Here is a 17,125-nt window from a genome sequence, read left to right as displayed (position 1 = left end):
TACGTACAGTTCAAAACATCTAAGTGTTAGCACATATCTTTAGGTCTATAAAACAAAATAAAACAACAGGAAAAACCCTACCGAAACATGCCACATTTATTTGGGGTTAACCGGACACATTTTATGGTGAAGCGTGTGCTGACTCCCATTTAACATGAGTTTGAATGTGATTGGTTAATTCTGAACAAAACCCTGTTGGTCATATTAAGTTCTGAAATTATTTATATTAGTCTAATTCTTTTATATCACAAAAATTTGACATTTAAATAGGTGTGCGTGGACTTTGTATATTCAATGTCATTTGCTAATGTGTTTTTTATTTGGTTCGGGAGAATGAATGAATGTTTAATGACTACAACCTGTGTGTTTTGATGCGTTTGTGGATTCGTTTTCTATGTTTTATATGATCAGGAAGTGCGCTCCATACTTTGTTGCAATATTGAGCCCTAAAAGGGAATCGATGGTTTACGAAGATACTGTAACATATGCGATAACGTCAGACGAAATATGTTTCGAATCCAACTGCGTCATTTATGAGTTGATTTGCATGTGGAACGCGCACCGTGATGATTGTGCATGTACACAAAGGTCGGCGGCACGAACGTGCGACGGATCTTCACGAAACGCAGTCAAACGGTGGAGGGAGCCAATCACGGCCCTCGTTTTATCCCAGGCACCCGGATGTTGCCGTGGAAAGCTCATCTACGTCATTGTTCACCGCCGGACACCCGCTTGGAAATAAGGAATGGCTTTACAATCGCTACAAACGTGCTTTTAACACTATTCCAGGTGAGTGTCTCGACGCGTTTGTGCTCGAGTGGGGATTCAACGACGCGGCCGTCGCGATCCGGTGGACCAGAGCCGCCCGGGTTTGTTGTGGCATCCTTACACCGGTCCTGTCATGTCTAATGGAGCGGCGCAGTGAACACACGGCTACCGGTGTCGAGCCCCTCCTTTCAGTGCTAGCTACGCGTTCGTGGGCCACGGCCCCCCCACATGCTGTATAACCAAAACGCTTATGTATTTTTTTTTCAAAAACCGCAACCGTAATGTCTTGTTTGCTCGCCAAGGGGGTCGCTGTGCTCTCCGCCATGTCAGCTCCGTCCATCGTGCCAAGTCGGCTAACGACGTTAGCACGACGTGTTAGCACCGCTCTTTAGCTTTTGCGTAATGGTTGCCGTTTCCATGGCGTTCGTCCATATAACGTTCACAGCGGCGGTCAGTTGGGCTCGGTTGACTGCGCGAAGCTATGTTTGAAAGCCATTGTTGTGTTCCCGTAACAAGCTACTCATGTTTGAGGAAATGCTTTATTGTAAATGAACGGCTGTGCGTGCGACAGGCCTAGCCGCCAACGTGAGTCAGTAACGGAGGAGTGGGAGGGAACAGCTGCTTTCCGACCAGGAAATTCGCCTTGTCTTTTTTTCTCCCCGTAACTCAAGACAGCGGAAAAGCCAAAGTAAAAGCTTTAAGCGGCCAATTCTCGAATAATTGTAATAACACGTGATTGTTTTTTTTTTTTATGACGACAGAAGTACGTTTTTGCTCTTCCGATAAATGTCGTTTGTGGATAAGTGTTGGCTTCTACGTGCAAATGATCACATTCACACGTGATCGCGTTTAGCATAATTTCTTTGCTGTTTTGTAAGAATTATGAAAGTGAGATTAGGTAACGATATAATATTAGTCGTGTAGTTGCGATTGTTCATGTATGACGTCAGTCCTCTGTGCTACTTCAATGTGTTCATTTAAACGTTATAAAATTGTGTCCACAACGTCCCTTTACAACTTGCTTCCTAGGGAAGTGTACATAACATTTAGAGGTCAAATTTTGCTTTTGTAATAAATTCGTTAAATTGTATTCATTATATTGTTAAATGCATATTAGGTTCATGGGTTAAAAAATCCAAAATATGTACCCTGTGATTGGCCAGCAACTAATCCAAGGTGTACCCTGCCTCTTGTCAAAGTCATCCCACTCATGAATTAAACATAAAGAGGACAAGTGCTTTAAAGAATATTTGAACAAAACTGTGATTCCTGCCTCTCCTAAAATCTTTTTTTGTTCCCCCCCCCCACCCGCAGCAATGAACTATGACCATTGTTGACAGATCCTCCGAAAATTCTGACCACGAGTCAGTCGGTTGCAAGAGATCCCCCTTCACCAGTGGAGACGGGATGGACAGCAGCTGTTCCAGCAGCTGGGCGGTGGGACCCACCCTCCCCACCGACTCGCCGCGACTGAAGGTTCCGGGGGGCTGCTTGGGCCCGACGCCTGGCGCTGTTGTCTACAATAGCACGCCTTCCTCCGTGGACCGACCCAAAGAGCAAGGTAGGGGGACAAATGAGTGTGTTGTCTGGTTTAATATAATTTATATGAACAGTTCAAGCTAAGCTGTGTCGTTTATGTATGAATACCTTACCATACTTTTAAATTGCACATTCGTCTATTAAGTTTCTAGCAAAGGTTATCTTATTAACAAACTAACAAGTAAGATGATTTGATATTAAGATGAACCAGTGTGAAGGTGCCAGTAGAATAGAAAATATTCTATTCTTAATCGCAAAAGTCATGCTTTGTCTTTTAGATAGTTTTACACTATCCCTGTGATTTTACAACGCGCTATGAACTTAATGGCCCAGCTTCCTTTCTGTGTACTTAATAGGCAATGTAGCACAATTGCAGGAACTGGTTAGTGTTCTGCTCTTGAGAAATGCTCACAGTCTAAATTTAGTCTGTTGTGTGTCCCAGTGTTGTGCAGCGGCGATGGCATTGACATGCCGCAGAAGGTCCTCTTCTCTCCCGAGCGTCTTAGCCTGAAGTGGAACCAGGTTCACCGCATAGGCGCCGGCCTACAGAACATGGGCAACACTTGTTTCCTCAACTCAGCTCTACAGTGTCTCACCTACACGCCGCCATTTGCCAACTACATGCTGTCGCGGGAGCACTCGAAAACATGTAAGTTCTTTGGCTTTGTTTTTTCTTTGTAGCTCGCATCAAGGCCATACGGGTTCTACCTAGTCATGTCTGTTTTTTTTTTTTTTTTGGGGGTTCTGCCACAGGTCACGAGCCGGGCTTCTGTATGATGTGCACCATGCAAAACCACATCATTCAGGTTTTTGCCAACTCTGGGAATGTTATAAAGCCAATTGGTGTGCTGAATGAGCTCAAAAGTAAGTGCTTTGTGAGATGTATGTACCCAGCGTGAGCAACAGGCGGCGCTGTTTATCTGTTTACATTCATGAATTTGGAGGGAACCATTTTTAGGTTGGTAGTCAGTTCCGTTTATGTATCTTGACCTATGTTTTGTTCCTCCCCCAACGCAGGGATTGCAAAGCACTTTCGCTATGGAAGCCAGGAGGATGCCCATGAATTTATTAGGTACACGGTGGATGCTATGCAAAAGTCCTGCTTACCTGGAACCAAGTACGTTTCAGCCTTAGTGGAGGATTTGCGTAGCACATGCAGGGGAAAATAATTTGTTGTTGCGTTTGTCAATATTTGCTGGTTAGTTGAGCCCTTTTTTTTTTTTTTTTTTTGTCGTATGGCAGATTGGACCGGCAAACGCAGGCAACCACTTTCATTCATCAGGTATTTGGTGGTTACCTAAGGTCCAGAGGTATGTTTGTTACGTCCGTGTATGGTTTTTATGTTTATAGCATGTTTAATCTGATGACCTTTTTTGTTTCTTTTTCAGTTAAATGTTTAAACTGCAAAGCAGTTTCTGATACATTCGACCCTTTTCTGGACATCACTCTAGAAATTAAAGTAACTCCTTGGAATCAACTTCATCATTATCTATTGTGCTTTGTCCCAATAATAAACATGTTTTTGAAGGTATTTAACTTGTAGATTGGCTCTCGTTGCAGATGGCGCCGAGTGTTTCAAAGGCTCTTGAGCAGTTTGTCAAACCGGAGCAGTTGGACGGCGAGAATGCCTACAAGTGCTCCAAGTAAGTTTCTGTACAAAGATAAGATTTTTAGAAAGGCTTTTTTTTTTTTACCTGTTGTTTTGCAGCCCATAACAAGGAAAATATCTCTCCCAGGTGCAAAAAAATGGTCACAGCCTCAAAGAGATTCACGATCCATCGCAGCTCCAACGTGCTCACCCTGTCGCTGAAACGCTTTGCCAACTTCAGTGGAGGAAAAATCACAAAAGTATGTTCCAGTATGTTTATTTTGGATTGTTTGCAAGTTATTTTTCATATTCATCGGCTTGTCTTTGCTCATCAGGATGTGAAATATCCGGAGTACCTGGACCTGCGGCCCTTCATGTCCACGTCGCAAGGAGAGGCCCAGCTTTACGGGCTCTTTGCTGTTCTCGTCCACTCTGGATTCAGCTGCCATGCCGGACACTACTTCTGCTATATTAAGGTACTGCGTCTACTATGGGCCAATTTGTTGCGTTTTGTGGTTGCCACAAGCTCGCTCGCTCGCTCGCTCTGAAATGGGCAATCAAATACATTTGGAATTCACGCAAAGATCTTAGGAAGTCATTAAATATCAATTGGGCACTGCTTTCAAAAGTGTAAATATGATAATCCAACTTTTTTGCTTTGTGTTTATGCTGCTATTCCCTCTTCTGTGTCTGCCAGGCAAGCAATGGTCAGTGGTTTCAGATGAATGATTCCTCTGTGACTGTCAGCGACATCAGATCTGTTCTTAACCAGCAGGCTTATGTCCTCTTCTACATCAAGTGAGTGGACTTTTAACCTCAAATAATGCACATTCCCCGTTGACCTTTTTGACATGCCCGTCCGTCTTTTCTCATTAGTAACGTGTCCACCGTTGTTGTTTCACTAGGTCCAGCGATGGCAAGAAAGAAGGGGACTATGGTCACATGACCCATAATTCCGCCGTACCCGGTCAGTCCTCACCAAGACCCGTAGTGATACCCCGCATCAACACGGCCGGCCATCACAACAACGTCGGCTTCATCGGACCGCAGCTGCCCCCGCACATGGCCAAGGTAACGTTGATCCCCAACGATATGAGCATTTGATATTCCGATCATCATGACCAAAATGTTCCTTGCAGAATTCCCTCCACATGAATGGGAACGGATCTCTGAGGGATTGTCCCAAGCCCAGCACCAGCAGCAGTGTTGCGGGAAAAGCGAACCACGGCGCAGCCTCTTCTTCTTCTTCCGCGTCGCACTTGGCCGGCCAGCCCTCAGCGATCCCCGAGCACGAGAAGCGCCTGAAGCTGTCCTTCTGCATCGGGCAAGGCAAACCGAATCGCCCGGCTTCCTCCTCGTCATCAGCCAGCAGCTCCTCCGCCGCCTCGTCCTCCGGCTCTTCAGCCTCCTCCTCCTCCCAGTCTACCTCGGACGCTCGCTTCATCCCACGTCAGCTTAACCACGCCAACGGCACGCCGCGCAGCAACGGGGATCACCAGGGCGGAGGCAACGGCTCGTCCTTCTTGGTGCCGTACAGCCAAGAGTTGTCGGAGGAGTCGGACCAGGAGAACGGCGGAGCGCTGGATAACGGCTGCTCAGTGGAGAGTCACCTGAATGGGAACAAAAGAACAAGGGATGACTTTGCAAACGTGGACTCTGACACGCACCACAATGGAAACGGTTTGAATGGAATTACACACAGCCTGTCTAAAACTATCCAAAATGGACACCATTATGGACTTCAAAAAGTCAATGGACATAATGGTGTTGAAAAGGTAAGCTACGACAATCTCACGACAATACATGACAGCAACTTAATATAATGAGATCCAATGTGCAAGTCACACACGACTCGAAATGAGATTTTGTCTTGTATTGGATCTGGCAATGATCTCTGATGATTATATGTTGGCACGTTGTGCTGTCATTAAAATGACTTTCTTTTTTTGCCTTTTAGGTCTCTGTCAGTAGTGATGGAAATTTGTCATCAGAGGGGACATCCACCATGAATGGACTGCACACTGACCACTGTCAACCAAGGTAGCTTTCCAATACAACAGGAGTGTTAAAACTTGCTCTTGCAAGTGTTTAATTTGATATAATTTAAGATGGGGACTGAGCAGTGCTTCAAATAGCTTAATTAATTGAAGCCCCCTAAATCTTCTCTAAAAATCTAAAAAAAAATTTTTTTTAGAATGACCTGTTTTAGTAGTTTAACCATAAATATGTAGAAACTATGACATTCAAAAATAATTTCAAACTTATTTTACAACATTATCCTGAAAAATGTGTGGCTTTCATTGGAATGGAAAAAAACGTCTAAAGTTTAGGGCCACAGATTTCTTTGGATTATTATCGCTAATTGAAGTAGATAAATTGTCTTCCATTTTAATTCTCGCTTCATTTTAGGCTCTAAGACCAAAACATTTATGTATCATAAATCGTATATTGGTAATTGTAATACAGATTAATGGGATCGAAATTCACTTATTTTTAAAATCATTCAGCCCTAGCATTAAGTCACTAAACTCACGTTTTGCTATTCAAACACAATAATAACAAATTAAAGCAATGGAACAGACAAGATTTGTAGCGAAAAAAAGAGGAGAATGTTAAAAAAAAAAAAAAAAACGGCGCTTTTGCAGCGTTCACTTTTGTCCACTCTTGACCTTGCACGTCTTGTCCTCATGCTTGCAGCAAAGAAGCATCCCAGTCTAGTTCTGTTCAGAGGCTCCAACCTGTCGCCAGCGGAAGCCAGCAAGCGTCTCCCGACATAAGGGCTTCGTGTGCGCCCGATCCCCCGCCTCAGCAAACGGCTAGCGAAGCCGCAGCGGCTTCTACTAACAAAACCCATTCCTCCGCATCGAGCCAGTCCGCGTCCGTCAGTCCTGCAGCCAGCTCGCCCGACTCCTCTCACAGCGCCAGCGCCGCTCTACCGAAGGTTCCCGTTGGCGCCGATAAAGTCGCCGACGCCCCGCTGACGAACGGCGCGTCGGCGGCGCCCTCCGAAGGGCGCGCGGACGTCAAGGAGCAGCTGCGGCCTAGTCCCGCTTCCAGAGGCTACGAAAGGCAGCCGTCGCGAGAAAGGGCTCGAGACCGGCAGTACTCGTCCGACTGGAGCAGGGACAGAGAGAGATACTACAGGGACAGGAGTCAGGAGCGGGATGCTAACCGCTACAGACGAGACTACAGAGAGCACCATTACTACCATCACCGCTCGTACAGGGATCCCGACTATTACCACCGCGACTGGGAGAGCGAGCGTCGCTGGGAGCAGCGCACCGCCTACCACCCCAGGGAGCGCGACCGTGACCGCTGCTCGCATCACTACCACTTGTATCACCACCAGCGATCCAGGGAAGACCGCGATCACCAGCGCCGGAGCTACGACCACTCCTACCGCCACAAGTCGCACGGCCACTGGAGGCGGCAGCAGGACGGCCGCGAAGCTCGCGGGATGAGGGGCGACGGCAGGGAAAGGGACCACCAGCTCTATAGAGAGACGCTGCCGTCGTCGTCGACGGCGGCGCCGAACCGCTCGCCGTACCGCTCGCCTTGCCGGGACGCCCTTCCGGGGTCGGAGGAGCAAAATCCTCGAAGGAGCGGTCGTTCTGTGAGCTCTGAGGAGCGCCACGGCAAGAAACACAAAAAGAGCAAAAAGAAGAAGTCCAAGGATAAAGAGAGATGCCGTGAGAGTGGGTGAGTCAGTCAACCTGTAACGACACGCTCTTGTTAATGTTTTCATTACTTGTCCCGCTAGACACTTTTGTGCCACATTTGGTTTTTAAAATGGACAAATGGGCCAGGTCATCCAGAGATGAGATTTAATTAAAAAAAAAAAAAAAAAAAAGTGTGTGTCGTTTTAATTCCTAATAAAAACTATAATAAAATCAGTTAGTTATGATTAAGCCAATTAATATATTTTTTAAAATTGATGTAATTCAAATGTGTTCAGTAAAATAACGAGGGATGACCAGCCTTATTTCAAGGTATCGGGTACTTATGAAGGATGCCAATACCAGACACTGATACTTAAGGCAAAAAAAAAAATTGACATAAATTAACTACTTATTTAATAAATTAAAAAAATAATAATTTGACTAATTCTTTATTATATGTAAACATTTTAATTAAATAATGCATGGTAATAATAAACATTTAATAGAGAAGTTCTTATTCTACTATTTTCTATCGTAAAATTGTTTATTTTATAAGAAAATTGTAGTAGATGATTTTTTAAAATTGTATTTAAATAAAAAATGACCAATATTTTTGTATTTTATGCAAAATTGTTTAATGTAATAACAATGCATTCTTATTTTATACATAACTATATTTAGCCATTTAGTAAATATAAAAATGTTACTCGACTACAATTATTATTTTCTGTTTATGTAAAATGATTCATTATTATAATGAAATCAGGGATGCTCATTCTTGATTGTAGTATTTATTAAAAAGTAATCATTTTATAAAAAAAAACATGCTTTGCTAATGCTTTTGTATGTCATCTACAATAAACCAATCAACCTATTATATTTGTATTTATTCAATACAACAATATTGCAGGACTCGTAACTGCTCAATGGGGCTGCTGTCCTTTGCCACTCCTGCATTAGTCTCAACAGTAGTCACCGGCATAATTTATTTTTAATTTTTTCCAATCTCTCTTCAGGAGTTCCGACTCAGAACGAGGCTGCGAAGTAAAAAAGAAGAAAAAGAGGCGGCACCAGAGTGAGCACAGCCCGGACGGCCGCGGCCACAAGGCCCGCAGCAGCGAAGAACGCGAGTACCGCAAACGGCGCCACTCCAAGGACACCAGGCAGGACGAGAACAACTGCTCGCCAGACAAACGCCGCCGCGTTGACTATGACCACGATGGCACCTCCCCCGCCGGACCTGCGCACGGGCCCCTTCACAGCCACCTTAATGGATACACAGGTAGGTCGCGCTCATGATCAAATCTGAAGGTAAGCATGAAGTCCGAAATAAAAACTCGCGGCGTTTTCTTCCTGTTTCAGGAAACGGTTATAGCCAAGCCAGCGTTGTCTCCCATTGATGGTCCAGTGTGCTGAACAGTACCATGAAGCACTGACTGTGAGTTGCCATTTACGACATCTACTACATTAGCCGCCCTCAAAAAAAATACAAAAAGAGATCCCTGTAGCCAACCTGCTCCCTTCATTATCAAGAGTCCTGTAAAATTTGGCACATTCACTTAAAAAAAGAAGAGAAAAAAAAAGGCTCGTCTATAAACGTTGTAGCTCATCTGTCCGTTTTAAAGTGGAAGTCAAAAATGTCAGAGCGCTGCCATTTGGGCCTGCACTGCTCTCTGCTGTCAACTGGAATTGAGCCCTCCGGCTCGCATTGCTAACATCACATGAACCAAACCGAGAAAACAGGTTAACCGTGACATTCGGAATGGGGCGCTTAGTCATCAATTCCAGCCGACAGCAGAGGGCGGTATGAGGCCAAAATGGCCTCAAACATATTTTTTTCAAGCATATGTTCTATGCAAGCCCGCTAGTTGAAACACACCATTCTGATAAATATTGCGTTTGTGGAATAAGAGTTAATCCACTCGTTTTTAGCCATCTCTGGGGGCAGCCATTTTGTCATTTTTGTCGGCCTGTTTTCTGAAGCTTAACCCTGATTGATAATCACCTGATCCCTGAGTAGTTGTGATGTCATTTTCAGTCGACAGAAATGACAAAATGGCCGCCCCCTGAGGTGGCTAAAAACGGGTGGATTTTGTTGCTTAACTCATATTCCACAAACGCAATATTAATCAGAATGCCGTGTTACAACTAATGGGCCTGCTGGGAACATATTCTTGAAAAAAAAAAAAAAAGAATAGTTTTGACCTGACTTCCACTTTGAAAGTAATTTGCTGTGGCCCTGAGGATAAAAGCTTGCACACCCCAGCATCCCATCCCACATTTCCTTGAATACTTCTTTTGTGGTTCCAGACCCCCCTGCCGAGCTACACAGCAGAGGAATGATTCAACGACATGGTGCTTCATTGGGACAAAAAATTGTATTTTTACCACATGTCAAGTGTTATAACTGTTCTCTTTTTTAAATCATTGATTTTAGTTGCAGTAATTCTCCTACTCCTGTCGGACGTGAACGATGACAAATATTAATATATATATATATATACGTGTATGGAACACACAAAGCCTGGCGCTTAAAACATCTCGACTGCTGCTCAGTGGAACTCAGGACTTGAAAACTCATCATCCTCCACCCGCTTCATATTAAAGGGAAACGCACGCGCTGCTGAAAACAAGTTTGGAAGGTCGCTATGCGCGTGGATGATTTTGAGTTTCCTTCATCTTCACCACTGGGGGGGAAGGGGGGAACGGGTGGGAGTTGTGGAAATTATGAACAAACAAACAAGCAAGTAAGGCTTCACTCACTAATACCTCCACGATACCCTGGACTGACTTGAGCACATTTCCCCTGCGTTTGTTTAGTTTATTTTTTATTTTTTTCTAACGCACTCTAGTATTTTTTAACTCGTTTCTCTTCTTCTCCGAGTCATTCCTTTCTCTCTTTCAGCTCACATTTGGTTTAGAACGAAACTGAAGAAAAGATCATGTAATCGCAGTTTTAAATGGGGGGGGGAAAAAACCCTGAAAATCCAGTTTGCGTCTTCTAGCATCAAAAGGAATACTGTGAATTTAATTTTTGAACTGTACTATCAGTTACTTTTATACATATATATGAAACTCCTGTATCAGGATTATAAATAGATGTTGTTTTGCTTTATTTGTTTTTAGACAAACTTGTTAATTCTGCTCATATTCCTCTAGACTTAAGTCAGCAATGAGTACGGATTGTGTTTTGTTTTGCAACTTTTTGACAGAAGTTGAAAACTTGTATTATTCCTTTAATTTAGCATGTCAGCATTTATACATTGTACAAGGTAAATGCCTTAAAATACATTTTGTTTATGTCAGAAATTGTACTGTTGTCATTGTGTGCGGAAAACTGAACTGTAATAGCCGGAGAAGTGATGAATTCAAAATATTTGGGGGTTGGTTAAAAGTTTTGTATTTTTTACAAAATAGATTGTAATATTCATGTCTACACCATACAGTAAATAAGCACTTAAATGAATGCAAGCTTACCTTTTGTTCAGAGGTCTAGTAATTTAAAAAACAAACAAAAAAACAAGCAAAACAAAAGAACATGATTTATGTCTTAACCAAAGAACTGCTCAGTGGTCATATAATTTTTTCAAAATTCTGTAGTGTTTTTTTTTTGTTTTTTTTTAACTCCCGGCCCCACCATCATTTTGCATCTTTATTCTCTTGCTAATGTCATTTACACACATTTCCATGATTGTAAAGTGTTGAACTAAACAATGAGTCACTCAATCACTTGCAAAATACATAAAAACAACAAAAAATATGTACATTATATACATGCAGATTGTAAATTGATGATTTTGTTTAAAAAATAACTAAGGAAATAAATTACAAAAGAAATCACAAAGGTGGATCTTCATCAAATGTGTTGTTTACACATCTTTAGAAGTGTTGCTTCTCTTAAAAGACACCAAGTAACTCCTTAATGTAAATTATTCCCACTCTGCTAAACAATATTCCAACAATCGGAATGCGTAATTTCCACAAATGAAATACACTACTCACAAAAAAGTTGAGATACATGGCGTTTAGATGGAATTTCAGGACGAATGTCAATTGCACTTTATCAGTGATCATAATTTCGCCACCTTGAAACCTTTGAAAAACATGTTCTAGTGTTTAATCCAACCCAACACAAATTTAATCCACTCCGTGACCACGCCCTTAATTCAAATCACAAATAAGATTTCCCCATTAAAATGAATGGAAATTCTATTAATTATGCTCCTGATATGTCTGCATTGGCCATCAGTAAGCAGTGTATATGGGCACAATGAATTTTTAAAAAACCTTTGACAGACCTACATCGAGAGACTGAAAATCACTCATTTAACAGTTTTTAGTCGTATTGGTTGTGTCAGTTTTGAAACCCGTCCTCCTCCTAGGCAGACGTCTCGCGTGGTCACACGTGATCTTGCAAACGTGAAGACGAGCAGACAGGCACTTCCGAGTGTGCGCCGATTGTTGACGAGTGTTTCCGAACAGGAGCGTTGGAAAATGGTGGTGTCGGAAAAAAAAAGAAAAAGATTTGCTTTGGAAAATACATCCTGCCGTCTGGGGAGGCCCCTTTTATAATAAAAAATGTTATGATGGACATTTTGTTATATTTACCGTCGCCTCCTTGTTCTCCAGGCATGGCGCTTCTTTGATTGGCTACATTCCGTTACGTCACAATCCACGGAGTCAAAACAGCTTCCGGCTTTCCCCACACGCATTAATTTTGGTCGTGAATATTGAACACGTGTAACAGGCAACATATTCGTCCCCGACTCTTAACCCACCTCCGACATAATGATAACCTTATAGAACAATCTTATAAGATACAAGATGGTCGAGTGTTTCACGTCCTTGGTCGGGAAAGGAAAATTATATTAATAATATTAATAAAAATGTATATGTGTGTAACCACTAAAATATTAGTCAGTTCACGCCGAGAACAAAGGATATACGCCTGTGAGTATTGTATTGTTATATTGTCTGTCCACTTTTTTGTTAAAATTAATTTGCTTAATGGGATACAACACATCGACGTTTTGAGTTATTAGCGTTAAGCTAGCGGCTTGTATCTCGGCTCACTCGCCTCTCGAGGCACCACTTGCGTTTTAGTTTCATCCTGAAATTTCACCTGAAAGCCCGCTATCCATAACCTTTTTGAGTGTATTAGAGTTCTGTATTTGTCCATAGCTACGAGTAAATCAGTGCGTTTTGCATATACAAATCAGACCAGCTGATTAATTAGCTTTGAGGCTTCCCATCAGGATAGGACAGGATTGTTGAGAATTGGTACCCTTCAGCTGAATCGATCAAGTACATGTCGTTCATGTCTCGTAATATCCTCCAGAGGGTGCCAATGTCTTTCCAGACGCGTCCCACCAAAACGCTGCACAGACTCTTAACTGTAGTTCTTCATTGCTTTCACCCCAGTGGTGATCCACAAGCGAAAGTTTGATTCTGCTGGCCTCAGACGTGGCAGTGATGCAAAGGAGAGACGTTGAAACAAGCCTTTGGTTATTTCTTATTGGCTATCCTCCTCTTCCTGGTGGCCAACATGTCGTAAAATGGATCTCTGCTGATGCTGGCTCTGGGGAGAGTGGAGAGAAATCATTACTGAGCAACCTAATGATATATCCGATGTAAATACTGTATGACGCACCGCTGCAAGACACCTGCTAATGTTACAGTATGTTTTATTATTCTGGAGGAGTGGTTAGCGTCTTTGTCCCCCAAACCGTGCCGCCCTGTGCGGCCGCACATATTGCACATGCCAGAATCCACCATCGATTTCATATGTAATCATTATTACATTATATTGCAAATTTTTACTGTTTTAAATTGACCTATTCTCCGACAAAAATGACATTATGTTGACATATTGTTTCTAAGTCAGTCTATCCACTTGTATTTTAGATTTGTAAATGTTTGGAGTTACAGAAACACTCCAACGCTCACTGCCTCGCAGTTTTGAATCAGGTGGATTTCCATCTTTGAAGCAGCCTAACACTTTCACCCCAAATTGCTCCATTTACATGCACGTCAATGCTAAGTGGATTGTAGCACCATTAGAGAGCACACAAGGTCTGTAATACAATTTCGAGCTCTGAAATGCCATCCATCTATTTTCTTTAGCACTTTGTGGGGTCACATTAGAGTGAGTCGGAGTACCTGGAGGAAGCCCACGCAAGCACGGAGAGATTGGACAAACTCCACATAGGAAATCCACAGCTGAGATTCGAACCCCCACATGCTAACCACTTATCTACCGTGCCTACTCAGCTCTGAATCGCTGATTTAAAATGTAGCGCACTACTCAAATGAACTCTCTACGAAGGATCATGCCCATCTGTGCAGTTTAAAAATCAAATGCGCCACATTAGTCAGACCACTTCTGATATCAAGCCGGCTTGTGTGTGTGCATGCGGGTGTGCACGTGTGTGTTTGCTTGCGCTGATCAAAGGGAAGTGAGCTTATCCAACAAAGCCGAAGTCACCTCAGTGTGTTATCTTGTGTAGAAGTGTGAGAAACAGACTCCTGTTCGGTCACCGGTGTGTGTGTGTGTGCGCGCGTGCGTTTCCATTGTTGCGTTTGTGTTGGATATTCATGCCACACACACACGCACACACACACGTACAAGTGGTGTGTCATCGTCAAGGTCACCCATGAGAAGCCGACACATGGGATGTGGCTAAGTGCCCCCTCGGTGTAAATGGATCCGCGCAAACACAGCCGCGCTCACTTGATGGATTTGATCCATTCCTCCTTCTCCTCGGGCGTGGGGGCCGATATCCTGTAAACCACGTGGTTGCCCTCCACCACGCGCCCGTCCGCTTCCGTTTTGCAGGCCTTGATGACCTGCCCTTTGTGGTTGGGGTTGTAGAGCTCGAAGCAGTTCTAGCGGACGTAACAAATAGCCGAGACCGTGAGAAAATCAGTCACAGAGTAAGAAAATGTCAGGAATTTGTCGTGCGTCCTTACCGGTTTCCTGGGCTCATCCACTTCTCGGATACTCAGGTTCTCCAAGGGGATGATTCCACGTGGCTCTTTATCCTGGGAAGAAACGTCAGCGTTACCTCATAACGTAATTTAAATAGAATGTAAGGACCTAAACAGTTAGTGCATCGGGAGATTATGCTGACCTCTGGTGTGCCTGCCTTTGGCAGGAAAGAGTAAAATACGTGGCTACACAAAAAGAAGTCACATTGCTCAGTAAGCTGCAATATCATTTGTCCTTTTTCACAGAGGATAAAGAAGATATGCTTGGTATTATTATTGTATTGTCTGTCTACATGCGTTGTCTATGTAAATATGCGTTATAACACTGGAACTTCAAGGCTAGTTTCGGTCGCCCGTCTATGGTGTTTCGCTTTGTGTGTAAGCTAACAGACTTTTTTAATATAGTGGTTTGTTTAATGCACATTGTGTAATTCTTGTTTTTTTTTTGTTTTTTTACCTTTACAGTAAAACTCACCTGGGAGTGGCAATAAAAAGCTGGAAGCTCTTTTTTTGAAGAATTGTTCACTACCTGCCAAACTGCTGCTTGTTGTCAAGGGAGGTGAGTGCGTTCGCTGCATCTAGCACTCCACATTTTTGCTTGCAACTAAAGGCAAAAAATTTGGTAGAGTGATGGCTCGGATCACTAAAAAATTATAAGTCGGGGCACTCGTCAGTCGAGGTACCACTATATGACTTTGCTGTTGAAAACCTAAGGAGACAAAGGTAGGCCTTTGGTGCCATCTAACTTTTTTCTCCACAAATATCAAATTTTTTTCCCCCTGACATAAAAGTGCACAACTTTTCCTGTCTGCAAGTAACTTGCTAAAAGTGTTTTTGAGGGAGAATATAGTGCTTATTTCTTCTGAATAAAATGAATTCTGTTTTGTATCTTTGATAAAAGTGGCCATTTTTATCCCTGTAAAAAAGCTGCTTTTTAATCTAAAAAAAAATCTTTTTTTTTTCCACAGAAAAAAAACATTTGGGGGATTTAAAAAAAAAAAAAAAATTTTTATTTTTTATCCGGAGCAAAATAATGCGCAACTTTTTCAGGCAAAAAACAAATTCCCCCCTCGCAATAATAGTTAAAAAAAAATCCCAGGAAAAACAACATTTTTCCACACAGTGCAGTAAAGTGTAAAAACAAATCCTACTAAAAAACAAACAAAAATCCCCTCAAAACTTCTTTTCCCCAGGTAAAGATCACAATTTTGTTTTCTGGGGAAAAAAAAAACCATCTCCAAAGAAAATCCCCATTAAAATGGGTGCCCCAAAAATACAATTCTAAATACAACGTAAGGACACAATTAGGTCTAGAAGTAGTTTGACAGTAACAGAGTTGTATTTTTGCTTTTATACACAACACCACAATTGGATTTACGTTGAATTCAATTTACAGAGCCACTTTACAAATAAAATTGAATTGCCTTTGCTGTCCAAATTTCCTATTTCCACCTCAGCTGAAAAAAAAGGTGTCGAAGTAACACCTTGAGGTGGCAATATAAGTGTTTTTCTTGTTCATCCTGGTCACGTAGGGGACAGCGCCCCAGGGAGACGTAACCCGATGCTCTCCAGCCTCCTGCTTGTGCACCGTTATAGCATACAGGGCCAGACGCGTGTGTGTGTGTTAGTGCGCACGTGTGTGTGTATATGTGTGGACCTTGAGGAAGAGCCCTGCATCCTTCATGTCATCTTACTACAAATGAGAGGGCACAGGAAGGGGAGTGTGTGCATCCATCTAACATAGTCATGTACGTATGTGTGCGCGCGCGCGCGTGTGTGTGGCTGTCCTCACAATACGGTGTGTGTAGTGACATGCAGCAGGTTGAATCATTTTGCACGGGGGCCAGATGTGCAGCGTGCAGATGTGTCCCATGGTGTTGGCGTGAGGCTCATATCGGTCAAAGAGTCAACCTGGGGGTAAAAACCTTTTGACCTAATGCTACATGCTAGCTTAACCTCCCCTGAACTAATTGTCACATATTTGTGTCCATGTGGTTCTATAGTGTAGTGGTCATCACGTCTGCTTTACACGCAGAAGGTCCTGGGTTCGATCCCCCGTGGAACCACATTTTAATGAGTTCTGCCTCATTTTAAAAATCAATTGCGGCCCTTGAGTTAAAAAGATAAAAAAATAAAAAAAACGTTTGCCCACAGGTAAATCCTGCTCATGTGGAATCACATTTATACTCACGGTTGTGTATTCGAAGTAATACAGACAGTTGTCTGTAAGTATGAACCACCTCCTCTTCCACGTCTTCACCCTGCCGCCTGCACACAGTGGGAAAAGAACAAGGGTTCGAGTATGAATCCCATTTGAGCAGTTGGAGGTGTGATTGCGCGGCAAGATGGCATTCAGGGTTACCTCTCACGAGTCAAATTCTCACACATCAATGTTCTCACACGTACAAATCGCATAAACAAATAATCGGCTTGGCCCAAATTGGAGGCAAAAGTGCTGAGTCGCAATTCCTCTGTTAAAGAAATTTTTTTTCAAGACACGCAATCCCGCCATCTGCCTGCATTGTGCAAAAAGTAGATTATTTGGATTAGTGAATTTCAGTGATGTAATTAACCTGCATCATAC

The 17,125-nt window shown here is 42.9% G+C and overlaps 3 protein-coding genes and 1 non-coding gene across 8 annotated transcripts in view; 3 read left to right on the top strand and 1 right to left on the bottom strand.

Moving 5' to 3' along the window:
• The first annotated feature begins 624 nt into the window (after positions 1–624).
• Positions 625–11,398, top strand: usp42 (ubiquitin specific peptidase 42). Of its 2 annotated transcripts, none has more exons than XM_086016663.1 (18): positions 625–789; positions 2,083–2,329; positions 2,750–2,956; positions 3,061–3,171; positions 3,325–3,424; positions 3,550–3,617; positions 3,696–3,766; positions 3,868–3,950; positions 4,044–4,155; positions 4,231–4,371; positions 4,593–4,693; positions 4,801–4,966; positions 5,035–5,670; positions 5,853–5,935; positions 6,593–7,594; positions 8,571–8,836; positions 8,917–8,992; positions 9,865–11,398. In XM_086016663.1, exons 2-17 carry the CDS (start codon positions 2,092–2,094, stop codon positions 8,952–8,954), a joined length of 3,423 nt encoding a protein of 1,140 aa, XP_085872789.1. In that variant the 5' UTR covers positions 625–789; positions 2,083–2,091; the 3' UTR covers positions 8,955–8,992; positions 9,865–11,398. The 2 variants fall into 2 exon arrangements, with proteins under 2 accessions (XP_085872789.1, XP_085872790.1); XM_086016664.1 differs by lacking the exon at positions 625–789 and adding an exon at positions 846–869.
• Positions 11,194–17,125, bottom strand: part of cyth3a (cytohesin 3a) — a 25,947-nt gene continuing 20,015 nt past the window's right edge. The window contains exons 10-13 of the mRNA XM_086016668.1: positions 16,733–16,809; positions 14,524–14,595; positions 14,285–14,439; positions 11,194–13,132 (exon numbers count right to left, since the gene is read on the bottom strand). Coding sequence (XP_085872794.1) covers positions 13,060–13,132; positions 14,285–14,439; positions 14,524–14,595; positions 16,733–16,809 — 377 coding nt within the window. The 3' untranslated portion in view covers positions 11,194–13,059. The remainder of the gene's footprint in view (positions 13,133–14,284; positions 14,440–14,523; positions 14,596–16,732; positions 16,810–17,125) is intronic.
• The window catches only part of rac1a (Rac family small GTPase 1a), a 32,850-nt gene continuing 27,988 nt past the window's right edge, over positions 12,264–17,125 (top strand). For all 4 annotated transcript variants that reach the window (XM_086016674.1, XM_086016671.1, XM_086016670.1 and 1 more), the window contains exons 1-2: positions 12,264–12,504; positions 15,007–15,100. The gene's annotated coding sequence lies outside the window, so the exon portion shown is untranslated. The remainder of the gene's footprint in view (positions 12,505–15,006; positions 15,101–17,125) is intronic.
• On the top strand, positions 16,535–16,607 carry trnav-uac (transfer RNA valine (anticodon UAC)). Its single transcript has one exon. It is a non-coding gene; the product is annotated as a tRNA-Val (tRNA).

Source organism: Filicampus tigris, chromosome 19 (assembly GCF_054856515.1).
Source record: "Filicampus tigris isolate MCC_2025a chromosome 19, RoL_Ftig_1.0, whole genome shotgun sequence".
NCBI classification, from domain to species: Eukaryota; Metazoa; Chordata; class Actinopteri; order Syngnathiformes; family Syngnathidae; genus Filicampus; species Filicampus tigris.
This window is presented reverse-complemented; position numbering and strand designations above follow the sequence as displayed.

Coding starts and splice junctions, on each gene's coding strand:
- usp42 (XM_086016663.1), top strand. CDS start 2,092: ATGACCATTGTTGACAGATCCTCCGAAAATTCTGACCACGAGTCAGTC. Junction 2,957..3,060: donor GCGGGAGCACTCGAAAACAT/GTAAGTTCTTTG, acceptor GTTCTGCCACAG/GTCACGAGCCGGGCTTCTGT. Junction 3,425..3,549: donor TCCTGCTTACCTGGAACCAA/GTACGTTTCAGC, acceptor GTCGTATGGCAG/ATTGGACCGGCAAACGCAGG.